The 18,399-nt window shown below is 34.4% G+C and overlaps 2 protein-coding genes across 4 annotated transcripts; both read left to right on the forward strand.

Annotated features, from left to right (window-relative positions):
- Nucleotides 1-7,303: 7,303 nt before the first annotated feature.
- Nucleotides 7,304-13,706, forward strand: LOC133875994 (calcium/calmodulin-regulated receptor-like kinase 1). 3 transcript variants are annotated; one of them, XM_062314288.1, is made up of 8 exons: nt 7,304-7,460; nt 8,297-8,664; nt 10,187-10,340; nt 10,710-10,836; nt 11,500-11,585; nt 11,707-11,778; nt 12,009-12,212; nt 13,067-13,706. In XM_062314288.1, exons 2-8 carry the CDS (start codon nt 8,351-8,353, stop codon nt 13,400-13,402), a joined length of 1,293 nt encoding a protein of 430 aa, XP_062170272.1. In that variant the 5' UTR covers nt 7,304-7,460; nt 8,297-8,350; the 3' UTR covers nt 13,403-13,706. The 3 variants fall into 3 exon arrangements, with proteins under 3 accessions (XP_062170272.1, XP_062170273.1, XP_062170274.1); XM_062314289.1 differs by lacking the exon at nt 7,304-7,460 and adding an exon at nt 7,531-7,656; XM_062314290.1 differs by lacking the exon at nt 7,304-7,460 and adding an exon at nt 7,818-7,884.
- Nucleotides 13,707-14,535: 829 nt separating this feature from the next.
- On the forward strand, nt 14,536-18,069 carry LOC133876448 (large ribosomal subunit protein uL24c). The gene is made up of 4 exons (XM_062314729.1): nt 14,536-14,726; nt 16,489-16,527; nt 16,974-17,204; nt 17,608-18,069. Exons 1-4 carry the CDS (start codon nt 14,622-14,624, stop codon nt 17,806-17,808), a joined length of 576 nt encoding a protein of 191 aa, XP_062170713.1. The 5' UTR covers nt 14,536-14,621; the 3' UTR covers nt 17,809-18,069.
- Nucleotides 18,070-18,399: the final 330 nt, after the last annotated feature.

Genomic DNA, 18,399 nt, shown 5'->3' on the forward strand with positions numbered 1-18,399 from the left:
AAAAAATAAAATTTATTTACCTATCCCTTTCACTTAGTCTCCACTGTTAGAATTTTCTATTTCATTTTCTATCTTTTTTAAAAAAAAAACTCATGATCGTGACCCACGCCTTGGCAGTGGGTCTCTTCCCACGGGGACCCACGACTAGCCATGAGTCGACTTTCATGGAGACCCACGACTGGAAGTGATTTTATTATTATTATTATTATTATTATTATTATTATTATTATTATTGTCGGATACAAGAATATTATTATCATTTTAAATTATGTATACCACCCGTAACCTATTTTTCGTTGGATAAAATAAAAATCCGTAATGGAGGGATTAAATAAAAGGTAAATGTTATTTCTCCATCATTTTTTTTAAAAAAAATAAAGTAAAAAATAAAAAATCAACCGTTGAATGGAAGATCCCATGGTTGATTTTTTTTTTCTTTTTTCTTTTTTAAAAAATACGCGAATAAGAGACAGAAAAATAGTAGCCAAGTGGGTTTCTTAAAGGGTTAGGGAGTTTAGAGCATCTTTAGTGAGCTCTCTATTTCAAAATTTTCACCAAAATTTGGTGAAAAACTAAAAAAAGTTCACTTCAACAATCTCTTTATAATTTCTCTATTTTATCTCTTGTTAGAATTTTACTCCAAATTTGGCTCACAAATTTCATGAGCTATTCAATATTTTATTATTTATCTCATTTCACTTCACTTTTCACTTTTCATTTATCTTCATTTGTTAGGAGTGATTACTTAAAACCAATAAAAAATTAATATTTAGTTGAAATAGATAAATATTTGGAGAGTTTGATGTATGAAGTTTGTTAAAAGTGATAAATAAAATAACAAAAGTAGATTGTTTAGCTAAAATTTGAAGAGCTTACTAAGAATGCTCTTAAGAGGAACACTAAGTTTGAAAGAACTTTGCAAATAAGAGGATAGTTTTAGAATAATAATTAAGTGTAGGATATTATAAAAAGAAGGACATTATTTTGAATAATGGGCAAGGACCCTCTTTTGTAACCTCTTTTCCTATTTATTTAAAAAATAAAAAATAAAATAAAAGAAGAAGGAAGAAGAAGAAGAAGAGGAGGAGGAGGAGCAGCATTATGTTTCAATATTTTAGGCAGTAAGCAAAAAGAAGATTTAATTAATACTACAAGATTATGCATGTGGTGTGTGGCACAGGCAGGGTGGGGTTTTGGGGGCAAACTCATCAAATGTATCTATTTGGTGCCGGTCTAGTGGGACCGGTTCCTCTATTGACAGTTTATTGGGGAAGACTCAAAATCTCTCTCTTAAATATCCTTCTTCCCCAACCATGATCTGGTTGGATTTCATTTTCTTTTAGTAATGAGAAATTAATGTTATTTTTTTCATCTATATTTTCCTTAAATCGACCACTAATTTAATTTATAAGACTCATAAGAAAAACAAAAACCAAAATTTGCTTTCTCCTGTAGGATTTGAACTCCATACAATGCCAGCCGGCACTGTCCCGCCGGTAGAGCCACTTGTCTTGCCTTTGACCTTTCTCTCTTCACGGCTAGTGGGAAGAACCCAAAGGCAAGGACGGAGTCAAAAACTTTTATGGATAGAGGCTAAAGGCCAAAAAGACAAAAACAAAAAAATTGGTAGAGGTCGGTAAGCTACATTTTTATTTTTTACCAACATTTTTTTTTTCTTCCCTTTTTTGGAATTAAGGGGGGTGGGGGGCATGGCCACCTCTAGCACCCCCTTAAATCCGTCACTGCCCATATGCTAATGCAGTTGAAGAGGCTAACATGACAAACATGACATTAAGTTTGACAAATATTTTTATTATAATATTCCAATTCATAATAAAACCACAAGGAACTTCATTAAGTTTGACTTTTTATAAAAACGTTACAACAAAAACTAACATGACATAATGCAATCATATGAAATTTAGAATTATAAGATTCTACGTCAAACTACGTATTTGTCGTAAATGCTCGACGAAGTCGGATTGTAGTTGAGAATGAATTACTCTGTTTTTAAAGCAATTATGACGTTCAATAAAGCACGTAAGTTATTGTGTATGATCGTGTTCAGAAAAAAGAACAGAAAAATGGGTAAACTATTGGAGATATATATTGGAGATGCTCTAACCCTAGCGTTACCGATGTGCAAAACCAAACGAAGCAGGGAAATTTGTCTTCGTTTTGCAACCTTTCCCGTTGGAGGCCGGGGACAAACACAACCGTTTTCAACGCACATAAAGTCTGCTTTTCATAGCTTTTTGTTTGGGCTCATTTGACCGTTTTGGCAATTATCAGTAATCACTCCCTTTTCTTTATGCCATGGCCATGGGGTTGGTAAAGCGAATTAATTAGGGCGATCCAACATTTTGCACATTTCAATGCCAATCAATCATATCTCACCAAAGCATACCCACTACTGGTGCAGCCTTCTTTTACACCCCCTTTACTTTTTATTTCATTTTAGAAAAAGAAAACAAAAATGCTAAATCATTTTCTCCATAGTTGGTTTTTGAGGTTTGTGAAATAATAATTTAATTTTTAGAATCAAATTCTATTAAAATATTTGACAGATTTCGTTAAGTAACACATATCAATCTTAATAAAAAAAAAAAAATAAATAAATATAATTAAGGCGATCCAACATTTTGGCCATTTCAATGGCAATCAATCATCTCACGATTCTCACCAAAGCAAACCCACTATTTATTTAATTTAATGCATGGCGTATGGGGTTTTACATTTACGGCGGCCAAATGCATAAAAGTAGGCTTATCTTTAGACTTTAAGCATTTTGGTTGTGCTTTTCTTGAACCAGTCTTTGGTATCCCCGCCCAAACATTCCAGCATTTACTCTCCCCACAATATTACTGAATTGCCCCCCCCCCCCCCCCCCCCCCCCCAACATGCTCCAAATAATTTTACCCTTATGACTCATTTGCCCTCTCTGAACCCATGTTTTGGTATCATTAAAATGTCATACATCTTTATATTATTATTCATCAATCCGTCGTGACCTCCACCATGCCCACGTGGAGTTGCGGTAGGTGAGCATTTTAACAATCTTTTCCTCAACTCCGAGATCGGTTTAGAGCTTCTAAACGTACTAATTTCTTTTTGAGGTTTTTTACAAAATAATAAAAAAGGTATAGCATTAAATATATATTTTTATCTCATTGATCTGACGCGACAGTGTTCATCAAATTTTGATAAGCCTTCATTAAAAAAACAAATTCTAAAATTGAAGGACACTGTCACATCTGCTCTATAGAATAAAAATGTAATATGTAACATTACTCTTTACGTGACAGCCTGTCGTGATTGAGAGATTATTATTATTGATTTGACTTATTATTATAAAAACTAATCCCTATCAAAATGAGACAAGACAATTCTCTAGTCAAGAAGATAGAGAGTCTCACGTATGAAAAAAAAAAAAAAAAAATGTCACAAATAGAGTTGAACCAAGTAACATTGCAAATGCGTAATGATAGTAGAGTTGGAATATCACCACCCTCCGAACCAGATGTGAAGGTCTCCCATCATCCGACTCTCTATAGGGGAAGCTCCACTCACTACTTCCCATAATATCCTCTCTTGACCACATCATGGGGGTTTACAGGAGATCCTAGAGGCTCGCTCAAAAAGGTTGCTATACCATGCTTTTTTACTCAACTCTACTCTAGTAGTCATTAGACTCACTCTAGTAGTTCGTCCGGCTGCTCTAGTTGAAATCATTACTCTTAATTCTCTTGTGCTATAGGAATTTCATTCCCCAGATCCAAGCTTGCGAAAGATTTTCTTGGAAGGTGATTCTCTCAAAGTGGTGAACACTGTTAAATTTCTCAATTGAAATTGGAGTAGGTATGGACATATTATTGATGACATACGTGAGAAACTTAATTGTATGCAAAGTTGGCAGATTGGTAATGCTATTAGAGAGGTAAATTCTATTGTCCAAAGTTTAGCCAAAGCACTGTTAAACAAGTCATAGATCAAGTATGGATGAAAAACTTCCCTAATTATATCTGTGACTTAGTTTTATTTGAACAACTTGCTATATCTATATCTTTATGAGTTGATTGAAATTTAAACTATTATTCAAATATATATAATATATATATATTCTTAAAAAAAAAGAAAAAAAAAGAAGAAAGTATTGAATCATCCTTATATTTCAATGTGTTGATCAATTACTCCTTAGGCCAGAAACCAGAAACCGGAAACGTCGCATTCTTAGATTGTGAAGCTTAGATAAATAAGTGTATAATTCTAATATCCTTCCTTATCTCTAATTAGGATGCGACATTTTACCTGCCAAACCCAGTTTGTGACAGGTAAATGTGATTTTAATAAAGAAAAATATTTATATAATTATGGTTATATTTAAACCCCCTTCCCGAGCAATGGTATGGATCATTTTTTTTATCTTTATTTTATTTTTTTAAAATTGACATTACTTTTAAAATTACCACTGAATCAAAATTGAATAGTGATACATTCCAAATTTAATAATAATTTTAAGAACCACATCAATTTGAGAAAGCAAATATAAAATAAAAAAAATAATTCTTAACATTACTCCTTATAATAATAATAAATAAATAAAAAACTATTATAGGTCAAACTAGTAGATGAGATAAATTGAAATTTTGATGCTTGCAAATTGATGTGACATAGCCCTAGATAATTATTAACTATGTTTGATTTTTCTTTTTTTGTTGAAAAATATCTTTGATTTTCAAAATTTCAATCTTGATGCTAATGACAAGGATGTCATTTTTATCAGGGTCAGCCTTGGCTTCGCTTGCCATCAGGTCCATCACCTTATATTTGCTGCTTTGTTAATTACGTTTTTATACTAGGGATAATTGTACGGTTAGTCTCTGAAATTGACTATAATTATTTTTCATTTTTTGTAGTTCAAAAAGTTCATGGGAGGTCCTCGCGGTAAACAATAATTACAAATCTATCCTTGAACATATTTTACATTCAAAAGTTAACAGATTCCGTTAGTCAGCCACGTTACACGACGGCAACCCCCAGCCACCTCTATTGGCCAGGGAACCTATTTATTTTATTTTATTTATTTATTTTTATTATATTTTTTTTTATGGTAATAGACACTTGTCAGCTTCTTATTAAATGTAACATGACTATCTGTTAACTTAGTAGATGAAAAATTGATACAGGAAGTGATTCATAATTATTATTTACCACGATGACTTCCCATAAACTTTTTAAACTCTAAGAATTAAAAAATAATCATAACCAATCCTATAAACCGTCAGTCCAATTATCTCTTTATATTAATCCATTAGATTAGGGCATTAGGTGTGTTTTAAATTCTTGGGATGAAAAAGGGAAAGAAATATGAGATTAGGTGTGTTTGGTGCTTTGGTGACAGTTGCTCGCTACCATTTTCAAAATTTCGTACCTATTAACCGCCATTATCAACAACCACTAGATAGGCTAGAAAATCTGATTGGACATTGATATGTCGCTATTGTGGTGATGCATGGGCATGTAATAATAATAATAATATACATGAATAAACATAATCTTAGGCCAACTCCCCTGCATTCTTACAACAGTGACATGTCCATAATTCAGTGGTGGAAATTTAATATATCTATATGACTTTTACATGAGTCATGGGTGTCCTTATAATTGCCTCCTTTACTAAATTCTTATATATTAACTATCAAAAATTCAAAAATAATCAATCCATCTTATCAATGGGTTTCAACATTTGATAAAAACTCTCATTTTTTATCACAATATTTTTTATTAGATTTTTATTGTTCATAAGATCTAGAGAAATGCCACATGCACTTCCAAGAATATATTGTCTGTCATGGCAATGAAAATTGCCATTAAATTTAAAATCCAATTTCTACTGTCCAAAATTTAGTGGTGATTGTCACTGACATATGTAAGAAGTGTGCAATTAGGAGCGTATATAGTATTTTTCTAAGATCTAACATCATTTTTAATAAAAGTGCATATGAGATCTATCATTTTGGATCGGCTTTTTAGATGCATGATTTGCCAAATAGACATAGAATCCGTTTGGTAATGTGATTTTGTAGGTCAAAAGTACGTTTTTAAACAAATTTACACAAAATGTTTTCATTTGGAGGGTATTTTTAAAGAATGACAGTTTGAAAAAGTGGAAACATGCGTTTTTAAATCGTACTCAAGGAAATGTGTTTTTAAAAACAAATGATTTTAAAGGTCAAATTGCGATTTTAAAGGTCAACCCATAATTTTACTAAACACTTAACTATATTTTTTTAAAAAATGACATGAAATTTCTCCAACCTAGGTTGGAGAAATTTCATCTAACCCATTAAAAAATTACGTGTTTTTCACATGCTAAAGGACACATGACAATTTTATAGAAATGAGTCAAAGGAAATTCATCCAACATAGTTTAGAGGAAATTTATGTTATTTTAAAAATTTTGTTTTTAAATTGCACATTTTAAAATTATTATTTTTTAAGAATATAAATTTTATACAAATTAGATTGTAGGAATTCCTCTAACCCGGTTTCTAAAAGTGTCATGTCATTTAAAAAGCACTTTTTTTTTAATTTTTTTTAATTAATGCTATTAAAAACACATGTAATTCTCATACGCTAAGAGACATATATCATGTTTAGAGGTTGAATTGAAAGAATTTTCGTACAACCTAATTTATAAAAAAAAATTATGTTAATATTTTAAAGCATACATTTTTAAATTATAAAACCCAAGGAGTTGGTTCAAGTGTTAAAGACTTTAGTCTTTGTAGCATGGGGTGTAAGGTTTGAAGCATTTGGATGCAAACAATTTCTTAAGGGTTGTCCGCTGGCAAATTTAGAGTATTGTCCAATCCATGTGAAATAGATACTTTGCACAAGTTCGAGTCTTACTTAATAGAAAGAGATACACGAAGTGATTTCGTCTTGAGAAGGTTCTTTCTCGTCATAAAAAAAATAAAAATAAAAATAAAAATATAAAAAAAAAATTAAAAAAAAAAGAAAGAAACGGACCACACGATAAAGTATTGAACCACACATTGCACCAACCACGTCCGCCCACATGCCCACTCAACCTCGGTCCTAGGTACACCCCAGCCCCAGGTCCCCAACAATACCCAAATCCCAACGATGCACGAGGGCATACTCGTCAAATCCTAAAAGCCAAGGTCATTTTGGGGAACAACAGCGAAAATTCTTCCCCTCCTAGGCGCGTTTTTTATTTTCACCATGCCAACGGCGAGTCACGGAGCTTGCAAGATTTAAAAAAAACCTCTCGAGTGTTATTTATTGTTTGCATTAATATTCTTTGCTTCCGCATGTCAAAGCGCTCTCTCTCTCTCTCTCTCACTTCTTTTGCTTCTTCGCAAACACTTTCTTCGTTTTGTTTTTCGCTTTCATAAAACATGTATCTTCCTCAAACGTTGTCGTATGATCAGCAGGTAAGCTCCCACTGCTGTGAATGGCTTTACAAATACGTTTTCGTTTTCTGCGTTTGCGTCTTTTGGGTCGATTCGTTTGTTTTTTTATGCCTTGATCCGTTGGGTTTTTCTACTTTTCTTGCCTTCTGTTTGGTTGGTGAGAAAGTAAAAGCTCAGTGGAAGAAAGGACAGGGAAAGAGAAGAACAAAAGAAAAAAGTACTGTTCCTCAGCTTTTTGTCAATTGCTTGAATTTGTAGCGTGAGCTCAGTGGGGGTGTAGTTGTACATTTAACTATTTAACCTTTTTTTTCTTTCTAGATATTGATCTTGATCTGCAGCTCTGCATTTGTTGCAGACTTGCAGATAAGTTTCTGAATAGAAAATTGAGCATCAGATAGATAGTCTGGCAAATACCTGTTTGTGTCAGATGGTGTCTCTTATTCTAGTAAGATTTCATAAACGAAAAGCAGAAATCAACTTAATGTTTATATGTTAATGGAGTCAAAGTGAAACTACTTTGAAAGATATTATTTGTTAGGGAATTATTTGGGTTTTTGGAGTTAGTCTTTAACTTATCTCAATTGTATTTTCTTTATACTAGTCATGGCGTGCTTTACTTGAACTTTCCAATAAGACTTTTTCTTTGAATATTATGATGTCTTTTCGGCACATTTTTGTGAATTTTCTTTTGTCAATATCTCCATTTGACTTCTTGGATGGCTATGAATTTCAAACAAAGCTTCTGCAGTTTGACATCTCAATTTTTAGTTTTATGGTTTGAGAATTAGGATAGATTGTGAGTGGCATGGCATTTTCTATACCTATTCTTGTTGAAAGATTGATGGGCTAATTTGCAGGTTGGTCAATGAATTGGAGGATCCAATAGGGAGCAGTGAAGCGCGGACGAGGAGATGAAAGAGGAGTCATCTGGGTTGATCATCGGGATCTCCATAGGGGTGGTGATTGGGGTGCTTTTGGCTATTCTTGCACTGTTTTGTATTAGGTACCATAGGAAGCACTCGCAGATAGGGAATAGCAGTTCTCGGAGGGCAGCAACTATCCCTATCCGCGCAAACGGTGCTGACTCTTGTACTATATTATCTGACTCGACTGTTGGTCCGGAGTCACCCGTGAAGTCTGGGCGTAATGGCATGTCCGTGTGGCTCGACGGATTTAGGAGGAGTAATGTGGTGTCGGCATCTGGAATACTCGAGTACTCTTACAAGTATGCTTTCCTTGAAATTTTATGAATCACTACACCATAGCTTTGGAAGAGATATTTTCTTATTGTTATCATTCCTCTATATTTGTCTTCAGATTCTTAATAATTTTCTCTTGTGGATTTTCGTTATTTGAGATGTCAAAATTGTCCATCGTTTACAGAAGTAGTATTGTGGCCTCTCATACTACCTTATTTTTTGGTGCCCCTGTTTGGGAAAATGTTGATTATGCTCAGCGTAGATCTATAGTGTCTTTTCAACTTTAAGAGTATTAAAAAATAGTACGATTTGACGATAATCGAATAAGCAATCAAAAGAATAGGTTAGATTTTTATTTTTTATTTATTTATTTTTATTTTTATTTTTTATTTTTTTTTCACGAGTTCAGTTTAGCTCCCATTATCATTTATCATTGCAACAGTTATTGGAGGCTTCATTTTGAGATATGCTATTTTTTCTTATCCTTTATTTATTTATTTATTTTTTCTGTGGCTATAAATAGATTTCATAAGCACTTGATCTCTGAACACCTAAGTTTGGACAGGGTGATCGTGAAACAAATGTTTTTGTTTTTTTATTTTTTATATTTTATTTTTTTTATTTTTGTAAAAAATGAGTGTTTTGTTGAGTAGGGAGCAAAAGAAGCTACCCGGAAAGTGCTTTCTGTACTTTTACGCACCTTCTTATTTTGCACAACATGTTCTATGGCAATTTTGTTTGGTTGTGAGAATAACTTCTATAGCAATCTGAAGCAAAGAAAGACCCCGGAAGGGATGCACTGGTTTGTGCTGGTTTGCAAACATGCTGACAAAGTCGGTGTGGGAGATGGCGTCGGTATAGGGTGGCGCTTGGAAAGGAGAGGGTGCCGTTGGCATGGACAGTAGCGGGCCAGCGGCGGTATTTATTTTTCTAGAGAGGACGGGTAAAAGAATAGGTTAATGATGAATGTCATGAGTGATAGAGAAGGTAGAGATTTGGTGTTTTCGTAAAGAATTCCCATAAAGAATGCTTTGTCTTCGGCACTCTGATATAAAAGGATTCGATCTCAATTGTATATGCAATGTGATGCATCTCGTGTTAAGTCATGGATCACTGCTGCAGTAAGGTGTAATGTTCAAAGTTTGAGCATCCGCCTTTGGGACTTGAGATAACAATTTTCATTGCCTCATTGTGTGTTTACTTGTGAGACACTGATAAGCTTTTGCCTTAATATGCCGTGTATCCTCAAACTTCCTCCTATAACATGTTTCTCAAATTAAAGATATTGAGAATCTCAAGTGTTACATTTTCAGCTTATTTCACAACCCATCAGATTTTTTATTTTTATTTTTTTATTCTGGTCTGCCAGTCCTTGAGTTTTTGTATTTAGTAAGATGCAAATGGGGGCGTCTCAAAGTTCTGAGTATTTCTGTTAAAGCACCAATTATGGAAAGCACTAATTGCTGATTTGCACACCTAAGTTTCTATACCTTATTTCTTTTTTCCTTTTGCTTTTTAATTAATTTTGGCGTAATGGTATTCATGCAGGGATCTGCAGAAAGCAACTTGTAATTTTACAACTTTAATAGGGCAGGGTGCATTTGGTCCTGTTTACAGAGCTAAGATGTCAACTGGTGAGATCGTTGCTGTTAAAGTGCTTGGAACTGATTCTAAGCAAGGGGCGAAAGAGTTCCAGACAGAGGTAGTGATGGTTAATGGGTCGTATTTTGCTATCTTACGTACCCTCTAACATATATTAGTCTATTAAGTAAATTTGGCAGGAAATTTTGGTAGAAATGTGGGAGCTTTTGATGAAATTTAGGAAAGCGAGACCATGAGAAAGTTTTAGGAAAGAGTATATACAAGGAATATTGATATTTATAAACATGAATAAGAAATTTACTCCGATCTTATAGAAAAATTGCCCTTTGTGTATGCAATCACCAATTTGAATGTCTAATGTTTCATTCAATGACATGTTCTTAACTGATTTCTTCGTGTAATCTCTCTCTCTTTTTTTTTTTTTCACTTGAAACTGATTAACTTGTCACCTTCTTTTAAACATATTCAGGTAATGTTATTGGGAAGGTTGCATCACAGAAATCTCGTGAATTTGATTGGATATTGTGAAGAAAAGGGCCAGCATATGCTGATATACGTCTATATGAGCAAAGGCAGCTTAGCATCTCATCTGTACAGTAAGCTGTCTATCAACAATATATATATATATATATATATATATAAAAGATTATAGGAATTCACTACATCTGAAAGTAGTATTTGACTAGACATTCTGTGTGTCACATTGCAATTAAACATTATATTTTAATTGATGTCACTTGATTGTTTGGAGTTCCTATAAATGCACAAATTTGTATGTCTCTGGAATGGGTGAATTGTAGTAATTGAAGAGGTGTCCCTCCACTTATTTTGAGGTCATCATGTCCACGCAGCCAAATGTTATGAAAAATTGTATTGGATAATAGTGAAAGAATGATTGAAGTTTAATCCTTTTTCCACTCAAATTAATTAGTTCTAGAGTTCATCAAAGTTCTACAAATTCCCAATAAATGACTAAAGAAAATTGAAAAATTATACAGAATTATTCAATTTCCCTCCTGTAATTACTGCACTGAGGTACTAATTTTCCTAGTAGTATACTTCGTCATCTGGACAAGCTTCAATAGTTCAATCATGAAATCAAGTTGCTATAATGAATCTTACATTTTATTGGTTGAAATAACCTTGTACTGGAAGAATGGCCAATTCGAGGTTAACCACAAAAGGTTGATACTCTCTGCATCTTGATCTTTTAGTCATATACAGTTTTGTGATAAATAGCATGCTTTTATTTTATGCAGGTGAAAAGCATGAACCATTGGGCTGGGACTTAAGGGTTGATATAGCTTTAGATGTTGCGAGAGGCTTGGAGTATCTTCATGATGGGGTAACTCCACATCTTACATGTACTAAATGATGGACTTTTGTCTTTGAGCGTGCACACGTGCAGATGTATATGATTTATTTAAGGAGCTTATTCGTTCTTTTGTCTTCATTTATCCCTTCAGGCAGTTCCTCCTGTAATACATCGAGATATTAAATCTTCCAATATTCTGTTGGATCAATCCATGAGAGCCAGAGTATGTTTCTTTTCTTAATTGTGGATTACGTTTATCTCCAATATTCAAATTATTTTGCTGTGTGAAGAGTGCCTTTAAATTTAAGCCTTTGAAAGAGATTCTTGAGTTCTGGATCATATGAATTAATTTATTTATATTTGCTGAAGATGCGATTCTATTTATATACCTTAACCAATAATTGGTTATGTTGCCTCTCATACTATTATAGTTGGTTATGTTGGATCAAGCAGGTTGCTGATTTTGGGCTTTCTAGAGAAGAGATGGTGGACAGACATGCAGTCAATATACAGGGTACTTTTGGGTATCTTGATCCCGAGTATATATCTACAAAGACTTTCACCAAGAAAAGTGACGTTTACAGCTTTGGAGTCTTGCTCTTTGAACTTATAGCTGGCAGAAATCCTCAACAGGGTCTTATGGAATATGTTGAACTCGTAAGATCTCTCTCCCTCTCCCTCTTTCTCTATCTTTGGAAGTAATGCAAATAAATCAATAAGGAAGTTCAAGGAACGATTCCAGTGGTGGCTACAACAATGACAGTAATTCTAGCAAAGAATAAAATATGGAAGGAAGATGTATAGGAACGTAATACTGGAAGTGCAAGAGTGATTAACATGAATTACTTGAATGATGGGTTGTGATCCTCCAATTGTGTTTTTAGAATTACAAAATACTAGAATAAGTGAAAATGCATAGATTGTTAAAGAATTGTTGAATAAAGCTTAAAGCCAAGGTCACAATTATTTTATCTGAACCCAGATGGATTTTTTTTTTAGAAGTGTTATTTCCTAAGAAAGAAAAGGATCATTGTTGGCTTGAGTTGCATAAGTGCATACTTGGTCGCAGTCACATACGTGTGTATGCTACTCCCTCTGTCCTATATTGCTTCTTAAATTGAACTCAAATAAAGGAAATGTATATGGAGTCTTGACTTTTCAAATAAAGTAAAGAGTGAGTTAGATTGGCTTTTCAATTCGGAAATATATTAGGACATCTCAAAATAGAATGGAGTGAAAAATATAGGGACAATGTATTCTAATTTGTGCCTGCAAGGGTCTAGCGCTCGAATGGTTGACTTGTTTGGTTAATTCCACGAGGTCGGCTGCTCGAGTCCTCACAAAACCGATACACGGTTTCTGCAGGCAGGATCGTGTGTCTTACCCGACAAGGATGAATCACGAAGTGGCCTTGCCTTGAAAGGGTTTCACGTCATAATTTTTTTTTTTTTTTTAAAAAACTATTCTAATTTTGATTGACAATCTAATACCTTTTGTTATATGATGAGTAGGCAGCAATGAATACTGAGGGGAAAGTTGGGTGGGAGGAAATCGCAGATTCCCGTCTTGAAGGGAAATTCGATGTGGAAGAGCTCAATGAAGTGGCTGCTCTCGCATACAAATGCGTCAACAGCATCCCAAGAAAGCGGCCTTCCATGAGGGACATTGTGCAAGTGCTGTCGCGGATCCTTAAGTCAAGACACAATAAGAAGCATCACAACAAGTCCCTATCTTCCATCCCAGATGAAGTTTCAATTGATGTTGACCATCCAGAGACCAAGACTCCAATCTCTGAACACCAAAGAGAGGAATCTATGGATAGCACAGCTGACACCTTTGAAGTATAGATGATGGTTTTTCCATTTGTTCATTTGTTTTTTTCCTTGGTTTTTTGGTTTTGCCTTTTAGCTTTATGTGCAGTCTGAAAGGAGTCAAAACTTAAAAGGCTAGCAGATCTGTTGTAGTTCTGTTTTCTGCTTGAGTGACTTAGGATTCAGAATTTCAGATCATGTTCCTTGTAATTTTGTGCAACATAGTTCAATCTTTTGTCTCTCTGTTTTTTTTTTTTTCTTTTTTTCTTGACATGTCCTTAGGTCTGTAAATTGAATACTTCAGAAATGAAAATGAAGGAAAATCAACATTTTCTGTAAATTTAATACCCGCACTTTATTTTTGTGTTGTATTTAAGACTTTCATGCCTGGGACTTCTCTCACATCATCATACTTTTCACAGCACACCGTTTTAAGATGCCTTTACCCTTTCGTTTTTTCTTTTATTAACCTGTGGGCTGTGGGAGAGATGTCCATCCTTTTCATTTGTCACCAAAGTACCACAATTGTCAATTTATTTGGGAAAAATTAGTAGTTGATTTTTCTTCTTCTTTTTTGGGGTCATAGTAGATGACTGAATTAAAAATTCTCATTTTATCATAATATTTATTGCCATATAAAAATTCTCGGTATATGCAAAGTTTATCTCTCCACCTCTAATTAAAATAGAGTAATGCTATTTAGTAGGCTGTTATACGATTGTAATACAATTGTGATAACTTAACAATAAAAATTAATCATTGATTTTTTTTTTTTTTTTTTTTTTAACAAATAATGATTCAATGGTTGATTTTTACTGCTACATTATCAAATTTTATGACAGTCGTATACCAGTATACTAAATAGTATTATTTATTAAAATAACGCAGCCTTGTTTTGATCTTTGGATTCATTTTTTAAGATATGGCATTCATTAATTTAAAAATAAGAGGTAATGAGAGGAACTTGTACAGGAAGTGAGCCTCTAAACCAAAAAAAAAAATAAACATACAAATTGATAATTAATTTCCTTTCACCCATTTATATTTTCCTAAATGGGTTTTGAGAGAGAGAAAGATAGAGCACAAGTTGGGTCGGGTCACCGAGGCCCAATTTGGAGCCCCAAACCGATCTTTAAATCAATCTGCATCGGGTAAAATTGTCTTTTTGCTTCCCTCGATTATCCATATGACATTATCAGGATCAAAACAATAGAGCTCACAGCGAAAGCCACACAGACGAAGAAGAGCATCGAAAATGGCAGCCATGGCTGCACTTCAGAGCTCTATGACCTCTCTTTCCCTCTCCTCCAACTCCTTCTTGGGTCAGCGCCTCTCACCGCCCACTCTCTACGCTGTGCCGGTACCTTATCCCACTTCTCCTCGAAGCCTCTTCTCAATTTTCTTCTGCTCTGTAGCTTTTAAACTCATTTTGTGTCGTTATATCAAAGCTTATTTTGATTTTATTTTTCTTAAATTATTGTTCTTTGTTGGTAATATTATAATGGGTGTTTCAAGATTGTAGCTTTCTTCTCAAATTTCTTGTGCTATGTAGCTTTTTATTTTATGCTGGGTCTTGGAGTTGCCATTATGGTTGTTTTCCCATGTTTTATTTCTTTACTGGTAAAATCGTAATGGATTGTTTGAGAATTGGAGTTTTTGTGCACCTCAAACGTCTTATGCTTTACTGGTAGTTGAAATCACAATTTGGTTTTATTCCATATTCCGGTTATTTGTTAGTTATATGGATGCGGTTCTATCAGAAACTAGTGCAACTGTGCTTTGTTGGTCTTTGAGTCAAAACCCACATGGTGGCCACTTTGTGTGTTTGTGTTATACCTGGATTTGTAGATATCTGTTGGGTTTTGCAATCGAGATGTTGTACTGGTTTCATTAATTTCTACCAATAATTGAAACTTTGATAATATTCAAATATGTTTATTTAGAAAGAAAAAGAAGATAGTATCCAAAGGGCACTTCTACAATTGGAAGAAGTTGTTTTGGTTTGGTCTTGTCATATTTGGGCTCTTTCTTGATGATTGTTGGACATTTTTGCAAAATTTGAAGTTTTTGTTAGTGAATAAATTTGAAAGCCCATATGTAAGTACAAATTGAAAGTCTTACAATGAGGAAGAAAACCGGTAGCATAATTTATATTATTTAGGAGGTCTCATCGTAGGTTTTAACCAGTAGAAATTATGGCTTAGTTGGAGCATTGGGCATTGATCATCTAACGCTCTCTTCATTTTCTAAGAATGTCAATGTGCTTGGGCCTTGGCTGCAGGTGGTAAATGAGTGGGCGGGGCTTGGTTTGCCTAGGTTCAAATGTAAATAATCAAAAGAAAAAGAGGGGAAATGCCATTGTGCTAAGCCTCTATACAGAAGGTGTCGTATACTTTGGTAGATTCTGTGGCTGCTTTCCCAGGCTTACTGAAGTGGAAATCATTGTAGCCCTTTGCCAGTTTTGTTGTGTACTCATTGCAATTTAGATCTGAATCCTCTTGGAAATAATTGCTTGGTGAATCGCAGTGTCTACATTTACATATCTGTGCCCAGCATGGACACTATCATCCTGCCATCAAATTTTGCTGTTAGTTTTTAACAATGGCATGGGCTCATGTTTCTAGTTTGTTGGGTCCCTTTTGACTCACTTTTTTTTATTCTCCAGGCCTGATAGTTGTTCTGTTATCAACTTAGCTTACTGACAGGAAGGTCATCTATAGATATTATAGAGTGACCCAATCACTTTAAGATCTCATCATCATTGGTGTAAATGCTTCCTGGAGATCAAAGAGAGTAATGATCAGAATTTTGCAAGACTTCAGTGCACCCTGACAATTTGATAAGCCAAAAATTTCATAATAGCTTCTTATTTGCTGTTTTTCTTGCCACAAATTTGGATATAGGAATCCTATAACTAAAATTTCATCTGCAAAGGAAAAGAAAGAAAATGATGCATTTCTGGTGATTATAGATCCTATTATCCTTGCCGTCTTAAATTTAGAGTATATCTGAATCTAACGTAGGATTGTTTTTATGTCAGTTATCTTGTAGTTGGAATTTGAATCACTCACCCACCAAAAGTGGTCACTTGATAACATCTTTTCTGTTTGCTTTACATGCAGGCCAAGCCAACAGAGAAGCCATGTCTCATTGTAGCGAAGGTTAGTATTATGGGTCCTATCCTTGTATGTTCATATTGATGAATTGTTTCTCTCGTTTGAAGAAAATTTGAAGTATGTTTTGCACCAAAAAACAGAGAAAGAAATAGGATTGGCCTACAGCTGCTAAAGGGGTAGACACAAAATTGTTTGAAGGACTCTACTGTATCCATTATATGTGGCACTTAGTCATTTAGGGAAATTGATTTGACTGTAACCTATTGGTGAATGCAGAAGGAGATTCATAAAACATAAAACTTTTAATTCGGCAAAACCAAGACGAAGTCTAGGTGTGATTTTACATGGGATGGGTTCAATTTATTTTTGGCCTCCCACCGAGGTTATGGGCCTATTGCTAATGTAGTGTGTTCTTATAAATAATCCATTTTGTGTTACAGTATTGATATGTAATCTTATGCTCTTATTGGGTTTCTTTATTTGTCTGGCAGCTCAAGCGATGGAAGCGGAAGGAATGTAAGCCAAACAGCCTTCCAGTTCTACTCAAAATGCATGTTAAGGTGGGAGATACAGTGAAATTAATATCTGGACGTGATAAGGGAAAAATTGGCGAGATTACAAAGGTCTTTAAGCATAACAGCTCTGTGATAGTGAAAGACATAAACTTGAAGACAAAGCATGTGAAGAGCAGAGGAGAGGATGAACCAGGCCAGATTCTTAAGGTTATTTTTACTCCAATGAAAACATTCATCAATTTTACTTATAAAGTTATTATTATACTCTACTACATTCTTGCACATGCACCCGGTGGAACTTGAACCCACAACCTCACTCTCCACCTTGCTACATAGGGAGAAAGTACAATTTGAGCTAAAGCTCATTGGCTGACATACATATTAATATTCCTCCTCACATCCTATTGTTACATTGGATGCATATGGTGGAAACTGATCAAGTGATTATTTAGTGATCTTAAAACTAGGATTCTTGATTACTTTGATTTTCTCATCATGTTTGGGAATTTATGGACAGCACAAATTGATATTCCTTTGAATTTTATTGATGTATACGGTTTTTATTTGATCGTTGCCGGTCACGAACAGATGTTTTAATTTGGTATTCCAGATTGAAGCGCCTGTCCACAGCTCGAATGTGATGCTCTACTCAAAAGAACAGAATGTAGCAAGTCGGGTGGGTCATAAAATCCTTGAAGATGGTAATCGAGTCCGTTACCTGATAAAAACTGGGGAAATAATCGATACTGCAGAGAACTGGAAGAGACTAAAGGAAGAGAAAACGAAGACTGAAGTAGCTGCTGCTTCTTAGAAGTCAAATTCATTACTTCACCACTGATGTAGTTTCTGAGTCTCTAGATGTATTCCTGACCTGCTTTTATCTTCATTTGTCCAAATATTTTGTTACTGCCTCTTTGTGGATCCACATGCACAAGAGTGATATAGTTCTCTCCATGCTGTATTGGTTCGACCATCTAGGGCGAATTGGAATATGGAACCCTAGCCTAAACATTTAGGTTGAATTGCCTTGTAGTTCATGTAGTTAATAGACAGGCTTGTGCATGTTCTCTCATTTTCTTTTACCTTTCCATGCATTCAAAGTGAGAATCCTCTATATTTTTTTTTTTTTTGTGTCTGAGTTCCTTTGCATTTTGAGGTACGTGTGATGCAACTTGGGACAGCATGATATTAGCACTGTTTAGATATATTTTTGGTGAAATGATTGAAGAGTCTGGGTCAAACCTATGACCTCCACTTGTGAAAGATGGAGAAATACCACTATACTGCAAAAGCAGATGATTTTAGATTTATTCACTTTTTCTTGCACTAATTCAAAGTCATGTATCATTAAACTTTTTGTCCATAGCGTAATCCAAGATTTGACAATCCTGAAATTGTGGCT

The sequence above is a fragment of the Alnus glutinosa genome, chromosome 8 (genome assembly GCF_958979055.1).
Source record: "Alnus glutinosa chromosome 8, dhAlnGlut1.1, whole genome shotgun sequence".
In the NCBI taxonomy this organism is placed as follows: domain Eukaryota; kingdom Viridiplantae; phylum Streptophyta; class Magnoliopsida; order Fagales; family Betulaceae; genus Alnus; species Alnus glutinosa.